The sequence below is a fragment of the Planococcus citri genome, chromosome 2 (genome assembly GCF_950023065.1).
Source record: "Planococcus citri chromosome 2, ihPlaCitr1.1, whole genome shotgun sequence".
Lineage (NCBI taxonomy): Eukaryota > Metazoa > Arthropoda > Insecta > Hemiptera > Pseudococcidae > Planococcus > Planococcus citri.
The window spans coordinates 63,464,824-63,492,248 of NC_088678.1; the positions used below are offsets into that span (position 1 = coordinate 63,464,824).

At 37.5% G+C, this 27,425-nt stretch overlaps 1 protein-coding gene across 4 annotated transcripts; it reads right to left on the minus strand.

Moving 5' to 3' along the window:
* Dhc64C (dynein heavy chain, cytoplasmic) lies at positions 1–27,291 on the minus strand. Of its 4 annotated transcripts, XM_065352099.1 has the most exons (62): positions 27,150–27,291; positions 26,732–27,066; positions 26,564–26,663; positions 26,327–26,500; positions 26,001–26,256; positions 25,737–25,923; positions 25,449–25,669; positions 25,250–25,371; positions 24,913–25,177; positions 24,536–24,844; positions 24,327–24,462; positions 24,049–24,248; positions 23,799–23,972; positions 23,666–23,704; positions 23,080–23,151; positions 22,745–23,008; positions 22,530–22,673; positions 22,302–22,454; positions 22,105–22,218; positions 21,908–22,029; positions 21,652–21,835; positions 18,796–21,572; positions 18,538–18,724; positions 18,272–18,395; positions 18,093–18,181; positions 17,916–17,945; positions 17,463–17,698; positions 17,210–17,387; positions 16,899–17,126; positions 16,659–16,816; positions 16,341–16,557; positions 13,923–14,082; positions 13,668–13,855; positions 13,319–13,594; positions 13,039–13,232; positions 12,702–12,963; positions 12,424–12,615; positions 12,165–12,345; positions 11,621–12,077; positions 11,385–11,544; positions 11,094–11,295; positions 10,820–11,015; positions 10,631–10,748; positions 10,345–10,560; positions 9,508–9,663; positions 9,247–9,420; positions 8,991–9,155; positions 8,617–8,914; positions 8,308–8,519; positions 8,048–8,224; positions 7,749–7,972; positions 6,126–6,288; positions 5,747–6,039; positions 5,447–5,660; positions 5,161–5,355; positions 4,863–5,074; positions 4,643–4,773; positions 4,375–4,562; positions 1,236–1,559; positions 938–1,115; positions 763–862; positions 1–687 (listed from the first exon to the last, which is right to left on the minus strand). In XM_065352099.1, exons 2-62 carry the CDS (start codon positions 26,979–26,981, stop codon positions 510–512), a joined length of 14,094 nt encoding a protein of 4,697 aa, XP_065208171.1. In that variant the 5' UTR covers positions 26,982–27,066; positions 27,150–27,291; the 3' UTR covers positions 1–509. The 4 variants fall into 4 exon arrangements, with proteins under 4 accessions (XP_065208171.1, XP_065208174.1, XP_065208173.1 ...); XM_065352102.1 differs by lacking the exon at positions 23,666–23,704; XM_065352101.1 differs by lacking the exon at positions 17,916–17,945.
* Positions 27,292–27,425: the final 134 nt, after the last annotated feature.

Here is a 27,425-nt window from a genome sequence, read left to right on the forward strand (position 1 = left end):
TAATAAAAAGCATTTATCCATAATAAATTACAACACGATTAGTAATACATTCGTTCGATAAACGATAATCTTTGGACAACTTGACAACCGAAGAAAAAAAAATTTGAAAAAAAAAACAAGAATACCACATAGACAAAAAAAAATACAACACGAATAATAGAGTAACATAAATATTCATACTTTTTCTACGATGTTAATCACAAATTACGAGTATACTGTAGTGGAATGTTAATTTATTATTAACAATTTACCTAAATAAAAATACAAATAAAAACACCAAGCTATTGAGCGTAGGAAATTCTTTCCAGAGGATCCTTCATACTTGTTTTATATACGTATAAAAACGCGATTTTTTTTTTGATTAAACGATGCGCATTAAATAATATAAAAATATAATAATGTAATAAATTATGCTAAAAAAAAGAAGAGCGAAAAAATGCGTAAAAACGTAAAACATTTATAAATGCTCGACGACTTGACACAGAAATAGAGATATTAAAATATAAAGACTAATTTAACGCGGTCGATGTTAAAATTGCGACTCCGCGTTCGTAGAAGCTATGATGGTCTTGACCAGAGGCGATGTTCAAATCGATTGTGAATAGAAGTTCGGTACGAGTGGAATTCAAATAGACTGGTAGCGATAGCTTGCCTCGTTTTGATGCGTCCATTACAGAAGTAGTGGAACTAAAAACGAAAAAAAAAAAATTAAAATTAAAATCCACATCTCAGGTAAGTAATGTAGATCTGAAAAATACTAACGCTCTGGTCCAACGCAGAAGAATCAACGGAAGCTCGGTCATTATGGTCGAGGTAAGTAAAAGCTGGTTATTGCGACACTGAGCTCCTTGTAATTTTAATCCTAGAAATTGAAAAAAAAATTAATATCCAGCACTATTTATATTTACTATTGCTGAGAAAAAAAATCCAAACTCACCGGTAACACCGAAACTGCACTCATCCAGCATATTCTTCTCAACGCTATTCGAATCGGTGATAGTCACATCCAAAACGAGCTCCTCCAGCGACCAATTATTTGCCTGAGCGATACACTGCCTCGTAGCTGTAATATAAGCTTCTGGATTCAACAATCCTCCCAGCCAAACAGGGAAAGTCTGCAAAATATAGAATAAAATCGAATCGTTATCGATGCACTTGGAATTTTTCCAAAATTTCCTACACGTAGTATAACTTAGGATTAGAGACAAATTCTCAAATTCAAGTGCATTTCTAACCTTAATCTGTTGAGCTCCTTTCGAAACGAGCTGAGAAACTTGCTGCAGTTGTTTGATTCTCTCACTGAAATCGGTGATCCATTGGATAACGGTACATCCTCGAGGCACCGTGTATCTTCTCCAGCTACTCGGTATGATACCTTTGACCAAGTCGCTGAGCATGGCTCGATGATAATTGGTTTGCTTTTTATCTCCTTGGCAGATTAAAACAACGTCGTCTAGATCGTGGATCACGTCTTTGAGTAATTTCGAGCCAGAGTTGACCTCGCGTTCGAAGTATCGGTACAACGGATCTTTGATGTTTTCGGCTGTTCTTTTCAGCGTCTGAAAATGAAAGAAAATCATTACCACGTTAGCTCGAAAGATCATTTCAAATTCGATCATTCTCATTTAAAAAAAAATTAATTATTGAAATAAAAAACAAATTGCACGATCATTTCATCTTTGTGAGCTTGAAAAAGCTCCGCAGATATTTCCAGAAGTAGGCAAAAATACATATAATCGAATATACTTTCTGTCAGGAAAAGATAAACGAAATCGACTTCTGAGAGAATTTTTTACCACTCAATGTCCTTCTAGCGGTTCAATTTTTCAAAAATAATTCGTACCCCAAAAAAATGAAATTTGAAACTCACGTCATTTTGAATTGGTGGGAATCGATTCGTCACACCACATTTTCAAAATTTCACCACTTTAAAAAAAAAAAAATCGTATCCAAAAAAACAAGCAGATATTCGAACTCAGCACCCTCAAAAACTCAATAAACGACAGGTCATTCATAATTTTCAATTTCTTGGTATTTTGTCAATGTTCAAGGACACTGGTGGGAGAGGGAGGCTTCGAAAGGGTTGAATCGTAAGAATAAACCAATATTTAAAATTAATAACAATCAATAAGCAACTTTACTTCGAAAATATTTTATTCAAAATTAATCATTTTTGAGCCCTTCAGGATGTTAGGATCCTATTTTGAAAATTAATTCATTGAAAAGAGGGCAACACATTTTTTTGGTGATTTTTTTCAATTAAATAGTACCTACTTAGTCTTCAACTTCATTATTATGAAAAATTGAACTTTTCTTTCAAAAGTTCCGGATCCCAGACAGTAAAAGTTCTTTTTTGAGATTTTCAGAATTCTTTACTCCTCCAGAGCCAAAGGAATGGAAGTCCATTTTTTTTTTCAATTTTGAGATTTTCACATCATCAGAAAGAGGTTTTCGAGAGTTTCTAATGATGTGAAAATCTCAAAATCGAGAAAAAAGGACTTCCATCCTTTTTGCTCTGAAGTATAGAATTGAATTGATGATTTTGAATCCCTCATCTATTTATTTATTTATTCATTTTCAACCCTGGAAACAAATTTGCTCCAAATTTTAACCGATTCTGAGATAAGAGCCATCGAATTTTATCTGTTTCACAAAATTACAAACCCCCCTCCCTCCTCCACCTCAGGGTATCAGATTGCGAAATTTGGGAGTAAACTGCCAGACTGTTTTGAAAAATTACTCAAAATGAGAATCAAGCCCCCATACAGCCCCAAAATAAGGTGCTTGGGGCTCAAGATTTTTAAAGATTCGATATTGGTGTCAAATTATAAGTTTTCGAGAAGATTCAAATTCAAAATCAAAACTCAACTTCAAGACAGGGGGAGAGAGTGGACCAAAATTTTGAAAAATGAAGTATGCTTATCGAATTAAAAATTTTTGAACGCCTTGATTTCGATTTTGGAACCGGTTTGGACTCATAATCAAAATTAAACTTCCTGAAAGGGGCGTAGCTTGGGGCTCAAAATTTCAAAAATTGCAATTTATTTCAATTTTGAGCTCAAACGAATTTTAGAACGAAATCAGTGCTTCAATTTTTTCAAATTTTGAGTCCACAAAACATCTCTCTGAGGGCTCAATTTTGGTTAAGGGGTCAAACGAGTTTCATAATATTTCAATGCCCATGCTACACTTTTTCTGATTTCGGTACCAAAGCCACCTAAAATCAGGATCAACGCGTAGGAAAAATCATGTTTCGATGACCATCTCACTTTATACAATAGTTAGAAGTTTTTTTTTTAAATTTTATTCCTTCTCCTTTTGGATGTCAATATTGAGAAAATTCTCAAAAAATGCGAATAAATGGGAGAATAGAGTCTCTAAAAGTTCGTATTTGAGAGTACAATTTCTTCTCTCGAAGGTTGGAATTTTCGAGTGGTAAAGCCATTTCCTTCTGAATTCAGCTCTAGCACGCTGTGACCTCCTCCCGCCCCCTTCTCCCTTCCCCCATCCCGGAAAGTAAGACAGAAAAATGATGATAGTCATGGAACGAGTCAGTTGACCTCCCCTTCCCCCTTTCTAGAGGAAAAAATGTACATCGTGTCCTAAAAATTCATCTTTTCCTCCTATAATAAATTTTATTGAGATACCTGGATCAGAAGAAGGATAATTATTGAGGGTTTCTAAACAGTCGCATGATTTTCAACCGATAAAATGAGAAATTAATTTTACGAGACATTAAGATTTGCAGTGTTGTTGAAATTTTCAGAAATGTTGACCACTGAGATCAAATTTGAACCCTTCGATAACTTGTCTTAAAATGTCAGAAAGTGTTTGAATTTTTGCAATAATTGCATTTTTTTTTCAATGAGAAAGTGGTTCAACTTTTTAAAAAATACTTTTACTTGTATTTGTGGTTTTTTTTGGTAACAATGTTTTTGAAAAATCAAAAAAATATTTTTTAAATTTCATCTTCTATAATTTTTTGTAATAATTGATATTAATGAATTTTTTGAGATTTCACAATCTCTTATGAAAATAACTCGTTTAAAAACATCCAAAAAAAAATCACATTATTGGCAAAAAATACGAAAATACTCCCCCCCCACCCCCTCCCCCCACGAAAATAATCGAAACTGAGAAAAATCATTTCAAAGTCAAAAAGACCACATTAAAATAAATACAATTTCAAGAGAGAGCAGTGAAATGACGATAAATGAAAAATGGCATCTTTGATGAAATCCTACGAAAAAAATCTACATCAAAATTACCCCTTCAACTCTTCCCTGCCCATAATAATAATCAACTCGAGCCTAGTACGAGTAACAGAGCTGCTAAATACACAATCCACAATACTACGAGTAATTCATAGCACACCTGTAACGATTCCGGCAACAATTGCAACCAAGTGCTGGCCGAATTATGCAACGTTTTCATCCAGGATGGTCTTCCATCGACGTGCTTCTCGTCATCGCTGATTCGGGCCGTTTCTTCGGCCGAGTACGCCAATTCATCTTCGTCTTCGAGCTGTTGCATTTTTAATAACTTGCTCACCAAATCAGTACCTAGAGTAAAATTCGCACAGGATGAGAACAAAATATCAAAAAATGTCTCATTTCGCTCGAAACTAATTTTATGTACTCACCTCTGGTTGTCAATAGCACCTTTTCAGCATTATTAGGTAATCCTAGCCAAGACGGGGTTTGTCTATCGGATAGATTTTCAATCCAAGCCAAGAAATGATCTCTTCTCGATCCGTCTGGCATCGTTATGTGTCTGCGGAAATGAAAAAGACAATGCATCGCATTCAATTCGAAGATCACTTCGCAATTTATTCATCGATAGATTTGACCATCTCAACTCACCTATTACCACCAGGACCGCCGGCTACTCCGTCTACGTTGGCGACCAGGGCGAAATCGCTTTCGAAACTTCTCGCCGTGAATAATTTCGACAAGAAGGATGATAGCAGACGTTGATCGTAATCGTTATCGATTTTACCACCGTAAATGCATTGAGATAATAAGGTTACCAGGGCATCCCAAGGTACTTTTTCCGGTGGCAGGTTAGTTCTTCCCTGTAAAGTAAAAACATACGGTTAATATCGACCTGAAGTAATTAAGACGACGAAACACGATCAATATGGTAAGAAATCGTCGATACCATGGCAGTAGCATCAATCCACGTATCCAAAGTATCGCAAGCAACACGAAGATCCGATTCGTTGAATTCGTAATACTTCGACCATCCTAATGGCACGTATCTGAGACGTTCTTGAACAATGGCATGGAACCAGGCTAACAAGAAGTACAGTCTGGCTCTTTCGTTGGGTATTTTCATCATACGAGAAGCCGAAACCTGCGAACGAGTTCGTTAAACGATTAGGTAATTTCTGACTTTAACAACACTGTATTATGAGGAATTACTTGGTGAAAATCTATGTACTCACGGTGCTGAAAGTTCTCAATAAATTAGCTTTTATACCGGGCGGTGGTTCGAACACGAATATACGACCAGCTCGGAGCAAATTGACTGGTACTTTGGGATTCATTTCCATAGTCAAGAACAGCCTGAAGTTGGTATGAGGTTGCAAACTATGGAGTTTCTTTTCGAGCTGCACTAACCACTGAGGAGCTAGGTGAACGTTCTTGAGCAATACCCATCTGAAAATTAATCACAGAACACGTGTTATTATTTAAAACAATACTCAACATCTACGATATGAAAAGAGAAGTACTGAGATACTCACTTTCCAGTACGAACAGCCGCATTAATAACATTGGTAGCTTGATTAAACCCTTCAGCCGATCCAATAGCGATGGATGCGATCTGTTTACCGAGTTCGGCAGCCAAATCATCGACTCTGCCCGAAGCATCGTATCCGGGCACCGAACACAACAATACGGGTACATTGGCACGTATATCTTCTTCGACAATCTTACTCAAATTCAATTCTCTTTCGGCAGACATCATGAACTCTTCGCCCAACACCGTGTCGACGAATATGTGAGCAGCTGCTATGGCACGATCAGCTCTAAATGCCTGTAAAAAAAACCATTCCACGTTACAATACCTCGTGAATGTATTCTAGCTTCTGGTGGACTTCTGTGTTGTGCTATTCAGCTTACTTGGATAATCAAAAGTTGATACATTGCGGTACCGATGGCGCTAAGTTGCTTTTTCTCGTCCCAAAGCTGAGGTACGCATTGTTCCGGGGTGCCTTGTTGGAGCCAAGCGCCAAATTCCGGCATTTCTTGGATTTTCTGCGGTAAATTTCTGAACGCCGGAAGCCTAAAGCGATAAAAAATATTTCTGTTAGTTCGGATTGTATTTTTTTTTCATGGGAGTTGAGTTTGACTGAAATCATAGAGGCTTCGGTTTTCTTTTTTAAATCCATAAAAATGGTCCAGAAAACCTCCTTTTCCTCCTCCCCCTTCCTACAGTGGTTCTTATTTTGAAATTTCGCTTTTTATGCTTCCATCTCCCCTTTTAAGTTGTACGATTTTATGAGAAAATAATTTTCTTGGTCCAAAAAATGACTTAGAACCCCTTCCCCCTCAAATTGAAAAAAAAATTGAAAAATGAAAAAAAAAGATTTTTACCGAAAATTATCAATTTTTTCGATACAATTGATCTAAATAACACTATTTTCAGGGGAAAAACTCTCCTGAACTGCTGATTCAATGATTCAAGTCCCCCCCCTCCACTTTCAAGAAAATCAAAAAAATGGAGGAAGAGTCGGTGAAAAATTCTAAACAGTTTTTAATTCCCACGTCTTCCAAAAACCTCATTTCCAGATGAATGCTCCAAGTAATGTTGATCACTCCTCGCAGAACTCTCAAAATCGAAAAAAATCGAATAAAAATGGAAAAAAAAAATCGACGAACATTTTTGTCAAAATTCTTTTAATTAGTCCACATCTCTAAAAAAAAGTCTTCTTCGCTCTTAGTACTCAAAAAAAAAAAAAAAAAAAAAAATTAAAAATTAATTTTATTTCAAGTATTTCAGATTTTTTCAAACTGTAGGGGGAGGAAGAGGACGCTCTGTGCAAAGGGACAATCCTTGCTTGGGGTACCAGAGCTGAGTTTTCTTGAAATGGAAGTTACTTTTTATTGTAAGAAGAATTCTGAAATTTCGAAATGTTTAAAAAATTTTCACTGACTAATTTTTCAATTTTTTTTTTCAATTTTTCAAATTTTGGTAGGCTCTGTTGGGAGGGGAGGGGAGGGGAGGGGGGTCGACATTTCTTGGAAACTATGGTTTTTTTTTCTTCAAAAAAGGCTATTTCGTAGAATTTTGAAACAAAAAACTAAGAATTTTTCAAACACTTCTTTCATTTTTTCGTTTCTGATTTTTTCAACTGTGGGAGGAGGGAGAGGAACCCCACACAGAGGGACCAAAGTTGCTCGGAGGACCAAAGAAAGATTTTTTTCTGAAATAGGAGTTATTTGGAAGAATTGTGATGCAGGAAAACTGGTCTTGAAAATTATTACCAATTTCTTTCATTCGATTTTTTCAATTTTTTGGGTTGGGGGGAAGGGTTGTACAGGGAGATCAACATTTTTGATTTTTTTCTTAAAGGAGGGTCATTTTCAAAAAATTCTGAAATCAAACAAATTGAGAATCGTTTTTACAAAAAAAAAAAAAAAATTAAATAACTTTAGGGAGATGGAGCAAAGAAAAATCGCCAAAAAAATGTTCACAACACCATCATCGAGAACCAAATACATATAATCATCGAATCATTTTACCTCGTCGATAATCTTATCATGGCTTCGAGCTGTTCTTGATTTAACCCTTCGATCGCAGGAGGTTTGGTATTCAGGACACCTTCTTTGCCTCGAAGGAAGAACTGGAATTCCGCATCCAAACTGGGTTCGGTGTGGACTCCTTTCAAATGTATTTTACACAGCAGTAAAGCTAAAGTAAGCCGGTCGTTGTGCAGCATACCTCGAGCGACTCGTTCGTAACAAATCTAAGCACACAATTTCATCGCATTAGTTTCCGCTCAACAGATGGAATAAATCGTGATTGAAATTTTATAGATTACCGAGAATAAATCTTTAGTGATGATATTTAATCTAGCTGCGTAATCTGTGACCGTTTTCAGCTTCTCGTTGGACAATAACGCTGAACTGAATATATCCAAGAAGAATTTCAACGAAGATTGGTACAGGAAATGGATCTGGTTGAGGGTATCCATCGTGAAATACATATTACTGCAAGCCTACGAAAGAGAGAAAAATTTCATCGATGATATAATTTTGCCTTGAGTACAAAGCCATTTCCTCATTTAGGATACCGGTTTACCTGAGATAAAGGTTTATATTGCAACGATACGGTTTCAATTTCGGCGATGACTTTATCAGTTTCTTCGACTTTTTTGCTAATATCGGCTGCTTCTTGTTTCAGCGTCTCCAAGGTGGTAATAACCGAATCATCGTCTAATATTTTACCTTTAGCTTCGTTCAACGCCTGCAGCAGGCATTTTTCCAATTGTCTCAAACGTAAATGGAATTCACCTACGAAAATCAAGTCAAAAAACACCTTATTAATTCGCGTTCGTTCTATTTTTTAAAAATTTCAGGGCTCAATTTCATCCAAAAAAAAAATGCATACCTTGCAACTTCAATAAATCTGATCGTTTGGTATCGATATCTGGTCGTTCTGCTTTCAGCACTTTATTCAAGCACTGGCTCTGCAAAGACGATCTGGTCACGGTGAAGTTGACGAACGTCACTCTGGAGCAAATATCCGGTGGGAATTCGACCGTAGGGTCTCTGGTCGATAAGAATATAACGAACGATGGCGATAAATCGATATCTTGGTCTCCTAACGTGATCAAGACACGACCACCGGTTCTGCGAAGTTCGCGATTCAGGACTGGATTCAAGATAGGGTCGTAATTTTCCACATCCTACGAACCAGGAAGTTCAATTAGTCAAAATATTTTCCGAGTAATTAAAAATGAGGAAGATGGTTGTTCAAATTACCTGTACGAGGAGCGGATTACCGAATCGTAACGCTGATTCTAAGTTCTTACGGAACGAATCGTCCAAGAAACTGGTCTTGGTGATTTTCCTATCTTTATATTCGTTCAATATGAATTCGGTGGCTTGTCCTGATGGATCGATTATCAACGGGTAACGGTTGAAGCGCTGAAAATACGAGATGAAGTGTTAAAAATTTCAATTTTCAAAAAGCAAGAACGCAGAGGATCTTTCAAGTCGAAAAAACTTTCAGTTTTACCTTCAACATGATGGCATTCTCAGTACACAAATCATCAGCAGGTAAAGCATTCGCTTGCCATCTCAATCTTTCGTCCGGATTAGACAGATACTCGGTCAAGGCGATATCTGGCCTGTATTGTATACCTGCTTGAGTCAGATGGTGGCTCCAGGCTGAGAATAAGTTGGTACGATACTGAAAAAAAAATAATCAATGGATTATTCATCTATAAGGTTGATTCCAAATCCAGCATTTTAAAAAAGAGAAGATTTTTCAACTTACGTGCTGATCGAAATATCCAGCGTAGGCTAAATATGCCGAAGAAAGGAGAACGTCTCCGATAATCGTGGCCATTTGCGATTTAAACGTTTCACTGGTGGCTTCCCATCTTTCACGTTCGATTCCTAACGATTTTAATAAGGCGATTGATCGATCAACCTGCAAAAAATAACAGAATAAAAATCATTTCAACGAAATACCACATTAATGAACTCTTTCAGCTCCCAAAAATCATAATTTTGGACAGAATGTTACGATATGTTCCAATTTCAAATTCCAATTATTTTTAAAAATTTTTTAGGCAGAAAAATTCATATTTTTGAGAAAACGAGAGAAATGTTCAGAACTCTGAAAATCAGTTTCAGATTTAAAAAAAAAAAACAAGTTTCAACCCCTGTTAAAATATTAAAAAATCACTTGGAATTTTGAAAAATTTGACAAAAATTGAGCACCTTGACCCAAACTTTGATTTTCGATCAATTTCATCAAATGAAAAAAAAGCACTAGGGAATCACTCATTTTGGAGCTAAGAACTGAGTCGATTTTTTTTTTTTGAAAATTGCTTTTAAAATTGTTTCATTACGTTTTCTGACTAATTCGACGTCGCTGAGCACGAAAATGGCGCCCAAATTGACCCTCGATTCGTAGTTTTCGAGAAAAATCTCAATTTTCTTCAAAAAATCCAATTTTTCCAATAAAGTGGCAACCAACGTACTAAATGGATTTCGAATTCGGGCTCAATGACTTTGAATCAGTCGAAAAACGCATTTTACTCAATTTTTTGAAAATCCAAAAAATCCAACAAAAAAAGGAAAAAGGTTACTCTTTAGAAAATCTTACCTTCGCTTGAACATTCTCTAGATCAGTTTTGATGGCGGTTGCTTGAGAGATGAGCAAAGCGTATTCTTCTTTATAGGCCGAAATACTTTTTTCCAATTGGGTAATGAGTGCCTTCATTTCTTCACCCTTTTGTTTATTTTCTTCGGCTTGTAACTCTAAAGATTTCAATTCATCTCGCAAAGGTTCGACTTTTTTCAACATATCAGCGTAGCTTATCTGCAAAGAAAAAATAAACAAGGTCAAAATCGTACCTCAAACAAAGTAGAGAATGAAAATTCCAATTTACCTGAGCTACAGCCCATTTAACCATAGGACCACAAGCCATACTAGCTCTGTTGACTTTTTCGAACGAGTAATCCGGATTATTAAGATACTTGGAGTGCATTTTCTCTCGTACTTCGTCCCTAAATACATAAAATATAAAGGTAGAAAAAAATTTCAAAATTCTCTTCCAAAATAATACGCATTTCCTTACGTGATGCTTTCGGTATCGAAGTACACGATGGAATTAATGAAGTTTTCTCTCATTACGACAGCTCGAATAGCCTTCCAGTCGTTGGCAGTTTCCCCCAAAAGCAAACAAATTGATTCCAAGGCGACTTTTATGACGGCCGGAGGATTAGCCATGCTTCTGACTTCGACCAGTTGTTGTTTCTTGATCTCTTTGACAGCTGCAAACAGTAAATCAATCGTGAAGAGGGGTTCTTTCCATTGCAAACACCAAAATGGAGATATTTTCGAAGCATTACCTTGTTGAGCATCGATGACAGCGGGTTCGACTTGAGCCAGATCAGCTTTGACGTGTTCCTGTTTTTGAGAAATTTGTATGGTTTGTTTATCGATTTCGTTCTGGATCTCTTGCGATTGTACTTTTTTCTTTTCGGCTTCTTGTTGATCTTTGACCATTTGTTTGAGTTTAGCGTTGGCTGCTTCGTTTTTAACTTGCAGTTCCTGTCAAAAAATACGCAGAAAAGGTCAGTTTGAGGTCTCAAATGCGAAAAATCGAGATAGTTGAGCGATGCAGATCAGGCAGAACGTACTTGTGATTTGACTGCCAATGATTTTTGCATTTCTTCGACTTGTTCTACGGTTTCGGCGATTTTACTCAACCCGACGTTCAAATGCAGTTGTTGTTCCTCCAGTTCGGAGCATTTTTCGCGGTGTAGTTTAACGAAATGATTAATAAAATCGAGATAATGTCTGCGAAATGGAAAAAAAAACCAATTAAACCGATCGTATTGAAATATTTTCGGGACAGTCGAGAGTCCACACGTACCTCGGTGTGATGGCCATCGTGCGACTGCCTCTTTTCACGAGCCTGGCATTAGCCTTATGCAGCGTTTGGTGAATGTATACGAAAGCATTGACCACAGCGTTACGATGAGTAGGAGTTGACGAAACCATGCTGCACGCAGATGGGAAGAAATCTGGCACCTTCCAACTGGCCGGACCGTCCAAATCCAATCTGCACGTGAATTCTTTTCCTACTTGGAACAAAGCGGTATCGGACCAGTCACCGAACCAGTTCAATACGCAACGATTAAACAAAGCAGGCGATGTAGCTGCGCGATCTTTTAATCCTTCCGAAGATGGGTTCATGGTGAAGACGACGTGTAAATTCTTCATCACTTGTCCGGTGAACCATTTGTAGAGTTCTTCGTTCGAGTCTAACATTAATCCTTCGCGTTGAGCGCCCTCTTTGCATTGAGTCATCAGAGTGCTGTATTCGTCCCCTGAAAAGTATCATAATTTGAAATTACGTAATACATTTTTAAAATCGATAATTGGGCCAGTGTTTTGAGAGTACGAATCTGCGATACCTTCGAATAATCCGGGGACTTCTCCGTTCGCCAAAAGCGTATTCATCCTTTCCAAGAATCCGGACTCTAGTACATTCGATTCGTCCAAGATGAACGCTATTTTTTCGTTTTTACATCCAGATCTGCGTAAAACAGCTCTGAGATCTTCGTCGAAATCTTCGCTGGTGTATTTATTATGAACCTAAAAAAATAAATGGTCAAATTACTCCAAATCATTCATTCTAAACACGTTTTCAAAGTCATAAAAATCAAATCTTACTCTAATTTGGAACACCGATAACCCATTCATAAAAGCAACGAATCTAGACAAGGTGGTTTTTCCTGCACCGGACACACCGATCAGTAAAAGATGCCCTTGAGGCTGTCTGAATATTCTGTCGATCCTCAAAACGTGATCCAGAACTTCATCGAATAAGACCAAAGGTACGTCGAGTTCTTCGTCATAAAATACCTACCCAAAAAAACACAATCGATCAATTTAATCACTTTTTGGCTCCTTATTTCGCTCATCTGAGCCTTGAATCAACCTCAACTTACTTTAAGCCTAGCCTTAACGTATTCCTTCAGCTCCTTACGATCAACCGGAACGTAATCCTTGGAGAGCCAATTACTGTACAAAATAGGTCGAGCCAGAGCAGTATCTTTTTCAGCAGTAGGGAAATGCTTCATGGCAACCAGATCGATATTCTCGTTCGTCCATCGTCTTTCAGTTTCGTCAACCAGACGATCTTGGAACAAACGTAACGCTTCGTGAGCCCATAATCTGACCAATCCTTCGACAGATAAATTCTCCAAAGGTCTGAAAATTCCAATACATCGTTAAAAATCTCAACATTAAATTCATGAATCATTCAAAAATGATCGTAAAAATTACCTGATCGCTTCGCAGATACCACGAACCCATCGAGTCATTTCACGAGGCGAGTACACGTAATGAGGTTGCATATCTTGGGTAAATCTTTCCTGCGATACCAAGTAGAACTCAACCATAGCGTTTGTAAGAGGTTCAGCGAATCCTCTCAGAGACGGAGTCAGCCTCAACATAGCTCTATTGAAAGTACCGTAGATCTACACGAGACAGACAAGAGATTGGTATCGATTAATAAAGCCGACTAAGATTGATTTATAAATAATAAAACCTTCCGACAAGTTACCTGTTTCAAAGACGTCTCTCCTGGATAATCGACGTAAATCACAGGCACATGACGTAAGAACCTGTGCGATAATGGTTTTCGCCCAGGATCAGTAGGTGGATTACAAGCACCAACGAACTGGATACGTTCTAAAGTGACCCAGGTTTGATCCGATGGTCTGAAGAATCCACGATGTTCGACTAATTGCCTCAAGAACGATATAACTCTTTGAGTGCCATACTGATCCATATCGGGTAAATTGATTTCATCGCAGAACAGAACTAGCCATTTACCCAGCTGAAAATCACAATTAAAAATCCATATAAATACGTGTAATTTTCTTATTTCCGGTGGTCATTCAAATTCGTACCTGTACTGGGGATAAAATGATACCATTCGGAGTCTTACGATACTCGCAATAGTGATCGAAAGTTTTCAGCAACAGTTCCGGAGTTGTAGCTGACGAGAAGTTCAATCCAACTACTTCCATGTCCGGTAACGCTCTCAACGCCGAGAATAATGTCATCGTTTTACCGGAACCAGGAGGACCGCAAAGCACTGCAATGAAAAAAATAAATAAATAAATAAATGAACATGTTCGATTCTGTTTTTATGATTTGCTTACCGATTGGTTTGTGTTCCGCTAACCAGGTGTATAAAAGGGATTCGTGACGAACGGTATCCAAAGTTGGTACCACTACATCTGGTGCGGCCACTTTGTGCGTTTCAACTTCAATCTGAGGCACACGATTAGACCAAGGATTCCAGTCACCGGTTATGCTCACCTAGAAATAATTATATTTGAAAATTTTTAATACAATTGATGAAATATTAAGAATAAATTACGCTATATTTTCAAATTTTAGTATAGCCTAGGCACAAAAACACATCGATGACTCAGCAGAAAATTGAAAAAAAAATCTCAACTCTTCTCTAAGAGCTGAATTTTTCAATTTTCCAGTTCGTTTATGTGATTGAAAAATGGAAAAAATTGAAAAAAAATGGTTTAAAACGCTTTACAAAACCATGGAAGCTGCAGAAAAAATCAGGAGAATTTTTTTCAACTGATTTTACGACTGCGTTGAAATCTAGAACTCATTTCGAAAAGAAGACCTGGGATTCTATTTTTGGGAATTGTTATCTCTAGACCATAATTATGATCTCCATTGAAAAATGTTTCAAACAGAAATTTTGCTTAGAAACGTTAAGTTATGAACATTTTCAGATGTCAGGTAAACTTCAATACGAACCCTCCCTCCCCTCCAATTTCAAAAATTAGTGGCATAAAAGGGCCTTCAGATTCAAAATTGTTTAGAATAAAAAAAGAAACACATGCACCACGTTTCCTCTTCTCATTCAAAGAAAACCCAATCAGGAAAAACCTTCTTGACTAAAACTGTTCGTTAATTTCATACCTCGCAAATATTTTTAATCAGTATGAAAATTTTAATCCAAACTTCCCCATCTCACTAATTTTTTTAAAATTTCATCAAATTCTTGGTTGAATTCACTTTTTTTTTTTGGTAAAAAATTGACAATCAATAAAATTGAATTCCGTTTGAAAAATGAAAATACAAAATTTTTTAAAAAATCATAAAAGTTATCAATTTTTGGATCAAGATTTGAAAAAATTAAAAAACCATTCAAAAATACTCCTGCATGCAAAAATTTTTGAATTCCGTTGTTCAATTTTTGAAAATTCAAAAAAATCTCACAAAAAATATTAAAATTTTACTCAACAAAAGTAGAAAGTTGAAAATTGGCTAATGTTCTATTTCGGACTTCTTAAAATCGAAAGGTGTCAGCTTTGGCCTCATTCTCGAACTTTCAAGAAATTTTTGAACTTCAAGGGTTTTAAAAAATGAGACCACGATTTTCGAAAAAAAACGGTCTGAAATCCTCTTCATCAAAATTTCAGCAACCTAACTTGATTTTTCGATTCTTTGAGAAATTTTAAAAACCCAAAACTGACTAGGTATTTTCGACGATTAAAAAACGTGCTGATAATTTGTCCTAAAAATGATGTATCAACTCTTCGTAGCCAAATTTCAACATTTTCAATCATTCTGGAGCCTCCAGCACGATTTAAAATTTCTTCACAACTGTTCAATTCCTCCAAATTGGGTAAAAATGAATTTGGGCAGTTATTTATCAGTTTTACGTCAACTGGAGAAATCTAAAATTGCTCTGGAGGCTCCAGAATTGCCCTAAATGGATCTGGGTGGCAACAGTGAGAGGGTTCATCTCGAATGTTTCAAGGATAAACTAGTTCAACAGGTCCAGAATAAATCAAAACTCGATTTTTAGCCACTCAAATCAATTTTCACGTCTCTTGGAGACATTCAAAAATTCTGGAGAAATCAAAAATCGCGTAGGAGGCTCCAGAAAAGCCCAAAAAAGTGTAATTTCGGATTCGGGGTTCATTTAAAAAATTTCTGTAAGAGCAGAACATTTTTGATTAATGGATTTTTTTGTTTTGCTTAAATAATGCTGATTTAAAAAAAAACACACACACTCGAGGTGTCCTTTTGAAAATTGACCTAAATGTAGATAAACTCGAGAAATAAGTTGGTAATAAGCCACAACTCGATTTTTTGCTCGCCAAATTAATTTCCGCGCTTTCTGGAAAAATTCGAAAATACTGGAGAAAACAAAAATTGTGCTGGAGGCTCCAGAACAGTCTAAACTGGCAAAATTTGGTTCGGCGAGTTGATATTATGAAATTTCAAGACCAATTTTCTCATTATCACAAAATAATACTTTTTGGAAAATAAAACATAAACCTCTAAAAATAATCAATTTTGAATTTTCAAAAATTCGTTAAAAATCAAAAAATCAATTCCAAAAGTAAACATTTGCACGAGGTTTCAATGTTGACCAAGGCCTCTAACTATTATTCGAAACATTTTTCGACAGATACCGTAGTCACCTAGATGAAAATTTCGTATGGAAAAAGTCGATTATCCCTTACCCACAGACTTTTCAAATCTCATAAATCCCTACTTCTAGCTTTCGATCACTTTTCAAATTTTACAAAACTTACTTCGTAATCGATTATAGGCATATTGCTGGAAATAGCCGGAAGTGGGATGGTCGTAATGGAACGCAGGAAATCTCCTAAATCCGATCTAACTTTGAGCTTCGCATCTCCAGCGAAACTCCACAATAACGCGTACACCAGGCTTTTCGGCACATAGGCTTCGAGTTGTTCGCTTTGAAGCGGGAAATCCGAGTGGCTATGATTATACTGCAATATATTCCTACAAAAACCGCCCAATTTTGCAATATTAATCGATTCGAAGCTCTTGCTGACCTTCCAAAGTCACATTCCGATACTTGTAAGTTGTAATCGATCACCTACCTGACACTTTGATTCAACATCGAGAATAACGAGCTCAAAGCTCGAAGTCTCGTGAAATCCATGATATGTTCTTGCTTCATACCGTATTCTAAACTCTTTACTACAATTCCATCGGGAGAGAAATGAGTCTGCAAGATGGCAGCTACGTCCAGTTGAACCTAAACATAAACATATCCGATTAGAAATTGCACATTACACAGCTACTCGTTCGTTCAAACTGCATCTTCGAGAAAATCTGACCTGCATCGAAGGCGAAATCTCCACTTCGTTGAGTAAAGTCTCAGTAGACGACTTCTTCACAACGAACGACGTGAACGACATATCGTCGTCGGTTTCTTCCAACGGAATATTACGTAATCTGGCTAGATAATTTTCAAATATCATTTCAATTGATAGGACATCTTCCGAGAACCATACCATACCACAACGTGAAACAGTAGCCAATGTGGCGTACTTCAAATCTTGAACCTGAAAATCAAATCATCACGTTCATCATTCAACTTTTCCAATAAGACTCCATAAATTAAAAAAAAAGGGGGGTTAAAAATTACCTCGAACATGATTCGAACGTTTGGAGGTAACGAAAGACGTTCACCATTCGGCAAAGTAAGCAATTTATTATCGTCGAGAACGGAATTAAGATTCTCAACCCATTCAGGATCCACATCTCCGTCGAAAATGATCCACTGCCTTTTGTTTATTTCACCTCTCACGTTATCGATGATTTTTCTACACACAGATAAATCCACAATTAAATTCGCAAGATCATTTTTTAAAAAACCAACGTGTATCAAAAACACAAACCTTAAAATATGTGTAAAAAGACCATCAGTCCATTCTCTGGTATTAGGATCCAAAACACCATACAAAGCTTCTTTCGAAATAGCTTTTGGATCGATGACGTGAGCGATTCCCTCAATTCCTTCGTACCGTTCTAGAGCTTTGAGCAATACTCTCCACGCCGTTGATTTACCAGATCCGCTCGGTCCGACCATCATGAGACCGTGATTCAGGTTGCAAATTTGATACAGTTGTAAAACCTGTGCAAAAAAACAATCTCGTTCAATCCACCATATAAAATAATTTCTCAAAAACAGCTATCTCCAACGTCGTATTTTTTTATAAACGCATAATAGATCATCAGGCAATCGACGACTCTACAGGATACTACCACATTCAATTCAAAAAGCTCAAAATCAAAATCTACCGATAAAGATTGATAGAGCGAGACAGACAATCGTATACACGTTTTTTTACCTTCTCGATCCACGTAATTCCCATGTAATGCTAAGGATGGCGCGAAAAACAATTTAAAACATTTTAAAATTAGGATTACAAAATTTTAAAACACACAATCACGTAAAATGGGCTTGAAAATGAAGAAAATTATTCGTTATTTCGAGTTTCGAGGAAATGAAATAATTCGGATCTCACCTTTTCCATCCACGGACCTCCTTGTTCGTCTCCTTCTCCGCAGACGAGGTATTCTTCTTGGCACACTTTCTTGATTTGTTCTTTTAATCCTGTGTTATGAAAAAAAGATAGGATTATGCCATGAAATCTTGAAATTGAAGTAAAAAAAAAGTCTCGAGAGAGTTAATAAGACGACAAACCTGTCATTTCTGCTCTGGAGTAAGCCACAGATGGGAAGACATCGTTCAATAATGAAAATAATAATGGAATATCTTCGGCGACTAATTTGGGAACCATTGTTTCGCAAACTGATTGAATCAAAATCTGAAAAAAATAAAGGAAAAATTATTTTCAAATATTCCAGAATATTTTTTTAAGAATCGAGTTGGAAATTATGATTTCAATATGAATTTGGCAAAAATAAAACCCCAATCCATCTTCGAGAATAATTTTCAAAAAAACGAACCTCTTGTTCTGGCAGATTTTCGGCGATAGAAGTCTCATCGACGTTCGAATCACCGGAACTCTTCTTATGCTCTTTAATTCGTTGAATTCTATCACGTTTCACATTACCAGCTGACACCAAGACTGATTTCAAAGCTCGAAGACCGAAATCGTAATGCGACTGATTGGACAATTGTTCGCTACACAACCTGAAAAACAACAAATCATCAATATTCGGCGTCCCTTCTCATCTACATTTAAATCTGTATCATCAACTTACTTAAAGAACGGTACAATTTTACAAGCCAATTTCTCCGCAGACCTGAACCCTTGCGAGAACAACATGACTTCAGCGATCAGCTGCCTATCAGGGGTCGTCATGGCCAAAGATCTGAACAATTTCTTCAAATTATCGGGTAAATTGGATCTTCCAGCGTAACCCGGATTCATGGTGATGAATATGGCCATATCAACCGACACTTTGACCTGTTTACCGACCAGCTCGACGGTAAGGCTGCCTTCTTTTTTGGCATCTTGTTGCGATTTCAACGCCTCCTGAATAGTTTGAATTTGCTGCGAGACAGCCGATAACATTCTCTCTTCCAATCTGTTGAATTCGTCGAAACATCCCCACGCTCCGACTTGGCACAAACCGACGAAAATCCTACCCATGGCTTGGAAATCGAACGTTTCGTCGCAGTTGAAGACCAGCACGAATCTACCCAGCTGATGTCCGAGGGCTTTGACCGATTCAGTTTTTCCAGTACCGGCTGGTCCGAAAGGTGAACCACCCAGTCGTGCTTCTAGGGCTTGGGTCATCGTTAAATAGCACCTGTCTGTCAACGGTGTTTGGACCAGACGATCTTGCACACCTAGGTACTCGAATCCGTAATAGAATTTCGCATTAGCCATGTGTATTGTGAGTTGTCTCAAGACTTCGCTTTGTTTCGGATCGAAATAGAAACGCATCTCGCTGAGCCATTCGAATGATCTGGGGTTATTCACACCGCTCGACAGAAGTCTCCTGGTGACTGTTCTCTTGTGTACGAATTCGTTGATTAAATGCTCCAGTTTCTTTCTACGAAGAGCAGGCTGTTCTTGGAGTACAGAATCGGCTAACATGTTCAAAGTGCCTTCCACTTGAGTGAGAACTTTTTCTAGAGGCTGCAATGAGCCAGATTTACCATCGGAGTTACTAATCGCTTGCAAAGCGGCTTCTACGTCTTCGCTCCATATGATTTGAGCGGCTAATACGACGATCTGGGCTTGGTATTTATCGCAGCAATTCATATAAGTAACCGTGTCGATGTTACCGTCTTTGAAATGTTTCATTTCTTGAACAGCTTGAGCTAAATACGAAGCTAAGGTGACTCTCATCTCTTTCTCTACCATTGTGAGCCATTCGTTGATTTTCGGGTGTTCTATGATCGATACTGGCGTGATAAACTTGACCTCTTCGCCTTCACGAGATGAAATACCAGTAATTATTGTATTATCATCGTTTAACAAGATGGACGAAACTCCGGCGAACATTTTCTTGAAATGTTTCTGTAATCGGGCGATATTTTTGGTGTTACCGATAATTTCCAGAAGATCTTCGTCTCCTACGAAGTAAAATCTGGGGAACGAGGTTCTTTCACGTTCTAAATATTCTCCCAGCGCTTTCTGAATTTTACCCAAGAGATCGGCTAAACGTTCCAATGATCTTTGGACACCTTGTATATTCAGTACGTCCATTACTTTGGGTGATTTCGAGACTTTTTTCATCAATCCCAAGAAATCCGAGCTGATGCTCTGGAATCTGGACGTTTCGACTGGTAATAATGTTTTAATATCGGCGCTACCGGAAAATATACCTTCTAAATAGACCCATCGTCTTTGCACGTCGATCCATACGTCGAACAGGGCGTTAATACGGTTCAGTTTCTCTTCCCAGGATAAGGCTTCTTCTTCGAATACTTTATAATACGGCGAGAGTTTCATCGCAGCGACTGAATTAATATGTTCTTTGACTTTATTGAAAAGATCATCCCAGCCTCTGATAAGACGACATTTATTCTGGTAATTGATCAAATCCAACTCGTAAGACAGCCAGGATTCTCGTACTTGGCGTAAGAATTCTTCCAATGCCATTTCTCCTTGAGCAGTTAGAATGATTTCTTTGACGATCGATTCGTTGGATTGTAAATCAACGTCCCAAACTTGTCCCAGAGTTAAATCAGATAAAACCCAGTTGACGCGAAGCTTTTTCATCAGTTGTTTCCAGTGACGTTCTTTCAAAGCGTCTGATTTCAACTCGACAACCATAATGTTGACTTTGCTGTATCCTTGCAAAAGTCGTTTCACGTACTCGTACGATGAATACTGTCTCAATCTAGCCGGTAGCTCTTTCAACTGCGTAGTTAACGTATCGAGTTGTTGACGAAGTTTACGAGGTTGAATGGACAACCAGGGTTTTTCTCGGATTTCATCGATCTGCGCCCAAATACGACTCAACTCGGACCAGACTCCACGTAAATCTTGTAACTCTTCGAACACCACCGTCATACGATCGTCGTTGGTGCTGATTCCGCCAGGGTCTTGTAACTCTAACGCTTCTTTCGCTTTGGCAACGTTATCGCGTTCTTCTTTCAATCGAGCGAATTTCGACTCGAACATTTGAAGTTGTTGGAGAGCGTCGTCGGGTCGAGTACTTCCTTCGACGGGTTTACTGCGTTCCCAATCGTTTAGGAAGTCATTGGTTCGGGTTTCGACGGCTTTGTCTTCCGCGACGATTTTCATCTGGAGGCTTTGAACTTGAGCTTGAATCGAGGAATCTTTACGTTTCATGATTTCATTGAAGGCGCCCCATTCGCCTTCGATGTTGTCGACGTGTAGCCAGTTGTTGGGGAAATGGAAGCGTTGTCGTTCGAGGATTTTCTGACCTTCGCGGTAAATTTCTACTTGGGTTTCCCAGCTTTTCAGGTTACGTTTCAGTGCTTGGACGTAGGTGATGAAGGAGACCGCGTCCGAGGTGCTGGCTGCTTCGATGGATTGTTGTTCGAGGTCGTTACGAGACTGCAAGGACAAAAATGAAGATTAATGATAATGTTTTGGAATAAATGAATGGTCACACTTGGTCTAGAATAAAGCTTACTTTAGATATTTGACCATGGAACGTGATCATCTCGTTGCCTAACAGAGCTCCGAATTTGGTTAGAATGTCTTTATGCCAGGAATCGTATTTGAGGGATACTTTACTCTGGACTTTGGCGTAATCGACGACAAAGGGTCCAATTTCACGACGAGTTTCTGTCGTATCGAAAGTCGTACGAGATTTTCTGCAAATATAACGATCCAAGTTAGAAAAACAACTATTTCAAGTAGAAAAGGAATTAATCAATCGTTCTAACTTGACATCTTTCAAGCATTTCATCCATAAATTAATATCTTCGCCTAATTTATTGTACAACATATCGGTTTGCAAATCCCACAAGGCTTGATATTGAAGCCATTCTTGTTCGTATTCTTTAATCTGTGAAAAATTAAATAAATCGTGAAACAAAATCGTAATCAATACGAAGAAAAAATAATAAAAATTATTAATTACTTGTTTAATTTTGTTATCGATAGCTTCGTAAGCACTTCCCATGACAGCACTACCGGTAGGCAACTTGGTGATTAAATTTCTATACGTTTCATGAGTGGGACAATCCCATCCAACCTAAAAAAAAAAACGAGAATTTTCAATTAGAGATACGTTCAAAGCACAATCTAAGTCAATTTCTGCAATTTCTGGCCACTAACTTGATATCTAGTACTCTGTAAACGAGTCTGCGATGTGACGATAGCCTGCCAAGCGTACAACTGTTGCAGAATGTGAACTCGAGCTTCATCCACACTTGGGAACAGATACATGATCTGGTTCGTGATTCTTACTTCGTGGACTAGAACATAAATCTGAAATTCAAGACGAAAAAAAAATTAGAAATTAAATTCCATCACTTAAAATGATCCTGAAATTGAGTAAAGTACCTGTGGCTCGCCACCAGGCTTATGAGTAGGTTGAGCTGGAGCATCTGTATCCATACTCAAATCTATATCCTTCTTTTTACCCTCTAGAGCATCAGTCCAAGCTTGAATTCCGGCTTGAAGCCTCGCAGCTAGATTTTTCTCAACCTAACAGAAAAAGACAGTTAAATTCGTCTTTTGAACGATTAAAATAGAACGTGGCATGATCTTAGACTTACTTCTTGATCTAATCGGTTCACCCAAATGTGTAAATTGGAATACTGTCTCAAAGACAAATCATCTATGGCGTGCTGTATTTTGGCCAAAATATCAGCCAAAGTGTTAGCCGAGTATGGGCAAGTTTCCAGTGACCGAACATCGACGTCCAGTTGTTCTTCAACGACCAATAAATCTTCAACTTTTTCTTGGAAGTTGAAAACTTGTTCGGCGAGCCGTTGTACGTATTGATCCAATTTGTAACTCTCCCAAACGAGTTGGATGCCCTGAATGAAAGGAAAAATTACTTGTTTGAAAAATACTGAAATTCCGAACTTTCGAACGTTGTGGGACTCACTTCAGCTATTAACGATTGTACTTCTTTACGTAATCCAGCCACTAGAGGAATAATACTGGTTTTATCTTCCATCTGTAAACGAAAAATACAGAAAATTTAAATTAAATCGTCATTTAGAAAAATAATTTGAAAATATTTCATCATGCGCCAAAAAACAAAAAACAAAATTTCTCATTACATGATTTTTTTGCTCGACTTTTTTGAAAAAAAAAAAAAAAATACAATGCAGCAATTGACTGATATTTCTCTTTTTTTCCAAGTTCAACTCCTGCCAAAGCTGATCACAATTAGCTCGTTAAATGCAGACTTGAAAAACCTTTAAACATCTCAAACACTCATTTTTCGACCACCAAATCGTCTCACTTGAACGAAAAAAATCAAAAACTGGACGAAAAACTTTCTCTGCCTGCTTCAAAAAAATCAAAACTTTTCAATCATTCTTTTCTAACCCTATCATCACCCTAATCACATCGACACTGATCACTGGACAGTTCACAAACGTCACAAAAACATCCTAATTACAAAAAAAAATGAAGCCTAAACGAAAATCAGCCAAGCGAAGCTCGCAAAGTCAACATATTACTACCTTTCCAGACGCGTTTGGAGCGTAACTCCTTTGTGAGAGCTGCGATCACATCAAAAATTACTTTTTCTCAAATTCCAAAAACAGAAAAAAAACTAGAAAAAAATAATAAAAATATTTCTCATAATTTTCGTACCTTTTCCAAAGTTCTTTCGTAAGTACGAATGCTCTCGATTAACGAGATAGCAAAGGGGTAAAGTTGATTAGCTTGATGAGCTTTATTTACGATGGCCAATGGTACTCGGAATCCTAAATTTTTCAAATTTCTCACTTCCTTGGACAAGGTGATAATTTCGGGTAAAAAGTTCACCTACAAAAGAGACAGAACATTTTACAAACGAGAAATAGAGATTACGATCCAATATTCGGTCATGAAAGTAAATCACCTTCAATTTCATAACATTTCCTCGTCCGGTCCGAGACCGAGTACTTTCGACGGTGAAAATTCTACCATTGACGCCTAAATTTCGTTGTTGCACGTTACGAGCCCAATCATCGAAGATTTCTTGCGTGTTTAATTTTAGGCGGAAACTGTCACCGTCTGCTTTTAATTTCTGACCTTCGATATGGTTCTCCCAACCTTTACCTGTGAATTTACGATTAGTTACGGATTAATTGGGACAGTTTTGACGAGGTTATTATCAATGTAAGGTGATCTAATTACCTAATACTGCTTCGACTCGGTTTAAGTACATGGTTAATTGGCGATCGATCTGTTTAGCCCAAATTATAGAACTGGAAATTGGAGGTAAATCCCTCGATTGACTCATGCGGAAAGATTTACTCAAAGGATACTGAATCTGAAACATCACGATAATGTTTAATGCATTCATTTTGGTTTAATGAGTAATAAAAATAAATTTAAAAAGGTACTTTGAATTTCTCGTGTAAAGCTTCAATATCATCCTTGACCCTTTGGATAAGTTGCGTTTGGTATTCACGTATGGCTCCTCGAATATGAGGTCGAACAAACAACGCGTTGAATCGCGAAAAAATACGAAACATTTCGTTGGCATTTTTCGCAGTGCCAAGTTGATCTCTAAGATGAGCAGTGATTCGAGCTTCAACTCGATCTATCCGTTCTTCGTATCTGTTCACAGCCGCATCCCAAGCTTCTTGACCCTCTCGAGTCATATCCAAGCAATTTACTTCTTTTACATTCTCATAGGCCAAGTTCACCTCCTAAAAAAACGCTTATCATTTAGTACAATTCTACAAAAATAGATCCAAACATGATAAACGATGAGTACCTCGATGGCGCTCGAATCAGCTGAATCGAAAGCAGACTCGTCGAGTTGCTCGTTAGATCCAGGATTCATAATTTGATCGCCATCAGCACGATCAGGAGTAGTTCCAATGTTCGGGCGTAGAACACGAACTATTACAGTTCTCAGTTGTTCGTGTTGATGCCGGAAACGACGCATGTGCTCCATGCGAGTTTGTAAACGTTTGTGTACTGGGGACATTCTCCATACCATTTTTAATTGTTCTTCGCGCTTCTTTTTAACGACGTCTCTGTTGACAAACAGAATAAATCAGTAGAAGTGAAGCTCGATTGAAGATAAAAATGAGAACACTTTTGTTTACCTAAGTAAAGCTTGAAGCTTATCGTATTCGTCATCCCAGCACGAAAATACGCTGTAGCATTGAGCCATAACTTTTTCGAATTCGTCAAATGGAATATGCATTAGCCTACGAGTTCCCAAGACCTAAAAAATACCATAATACGAAGGATGAAAATCAAATAGACGAAATTCAATAGCATTTTCTCGAAACGAAAACCTACTTTTAACAATTGAGTATTCAAATCTCTAGAAATGGCTTCGACTAGTTTCAATGCACGTTGCATAGGATACTTGGTGCTACGAATTTTACGCAAATGCTGGAAAATCTGTTGCACAGCTTCGCGAATACGATCTAATTCGGTGGCCGATAGCAGATTATTGATTGGAAAATCTTTCATTAACGGGTTGTAATCGTTGACAGTAGCTAAAGCTTGTTTCAATCCTGAAATAACATGATATTAGTAACATTATCTCAATAAATTTGTTCGCAGGAGGAAAAAATCAATCACCTGTATCTGTATCGAAACTGACAGTAGCATGGAATCTTTTTCCATGTTTCAAGATATCTAACGTGAGAGCTACCTCGATACTTTCTCGTTTTTCTTGAATTCTGTGCAAAGCTCGTTCCAAGTTCAACCAAAAACTGATCTCTTGAAGAGCAGTACCGTTTGATGGATCACGATCGAGTTTAGTCACCTGAACAAAAACACACATATCGAGATAAGTTAATTTGTAATCGTATAAAAAATAATGCTAATGAATTGCTCGTCCACCTTTTGGATTTCTTTAATCCATCGATTAACGCCATTTTGCAACTGATTGAGAAAAGTTGAATCTTCGACTTTATCGCCAAAATCAGCAACTTTAGGTTTGCGATTCTCTTCGGCGCATTTTTTAATCACAGTAGCAACTACAGGATGAATTATTAGAGATATTTCAGGTATATCGATGTTCTGTTGAAGATGTAGTAATCCCATTTCCAATTCGACCATTTTCTTTTCAACCGATGGTGCCATTTTATCACCGTCTCTGTTCAAAACACGTAACATTACGATGAGAACGTCATCAACATTCGCTTTCAACCATCAACGATATTTACCTATCGACGCGTCCGGTTTCTCTAACGTAACTTTTAAAATACGGAGCCATAGTTTTGCTAATAAATGCGTGAAGCGTTTCGTACGGAGACCCTTCGCTAAAATTGATAATACGAATTTGCGAGTTCAAAGATTTATCCGCCTCGACGACAGTGCTTCGTTTGATCAAAGCCATACTGTAAAATGAAACACAACGTACAATATGTTCTAGTTTACGAGTTTCGTATTCAAATTTATACCTGCTCATCTTCGGATTAGTGAAATGAACCGCGTTAGATATGAGAACGGTGATGAGTTCTTTGTCTTCTTCGTTTTCGGTACCGGGTTCAGCTTCGTCATCTTAGAAAAGAAAAGGTACGTTAACAAACACATCTAACACGTGAATGCTTTTTTAGTTCAATGTTTACCTTTGTTGCTTCCTTTTTGAATGAACAAAGATTGAACTTGAGAATCGGATAGAAATTTCTTGATGCATTCTAGAGTTGAACGGTCTTCGAACGCCACATTTAGAGCGGTATTCAGATCTTCGCCTTCTTCTTGAAGTAACACCGTGATTAGCTTCTTCAAATAGGATAGGAAAACATTGGCATCTATGATAGATGTCGAATGATCTTCGGAATTTTGCTCCAGGGTGGTATTATCCAACGAATCTCCCATTTTGGGTGACGAGAGCAAGAAATTACTTGAATTCTAATTCCGATCGGAGTTTTTTCTATATCATGTTGATGTTCTTCGATTCGACCTAAGGCAATATAACATAAGGTAGCGTGAAAGTAACAATGCGGACAAGTTGCTGTATCGTTTGAATACAAAAATGGCACTTACCCACTCCTATAAATGAAAAATATCGGTGATTTTCTGTTTCGCGAAATTTTCAATTCAATATTCAATTTTCAAATAATGACGAATCTTGTTAGGAATCTTGGGTGGCGGAATGATAGTACAGGTTGCTCAAGACAGATGGCGCTTTTCGTAGCGGTAAATTTTGATAAAAACAAAGCTACGGTTTGCAGCATCGAAATCTATTTTTTTTATTTTTTTATTTTGAACTTTGAACTTTGAAGCAGAGATGGGAAAGAAAGGGGTGGCAAGCTAGATGCA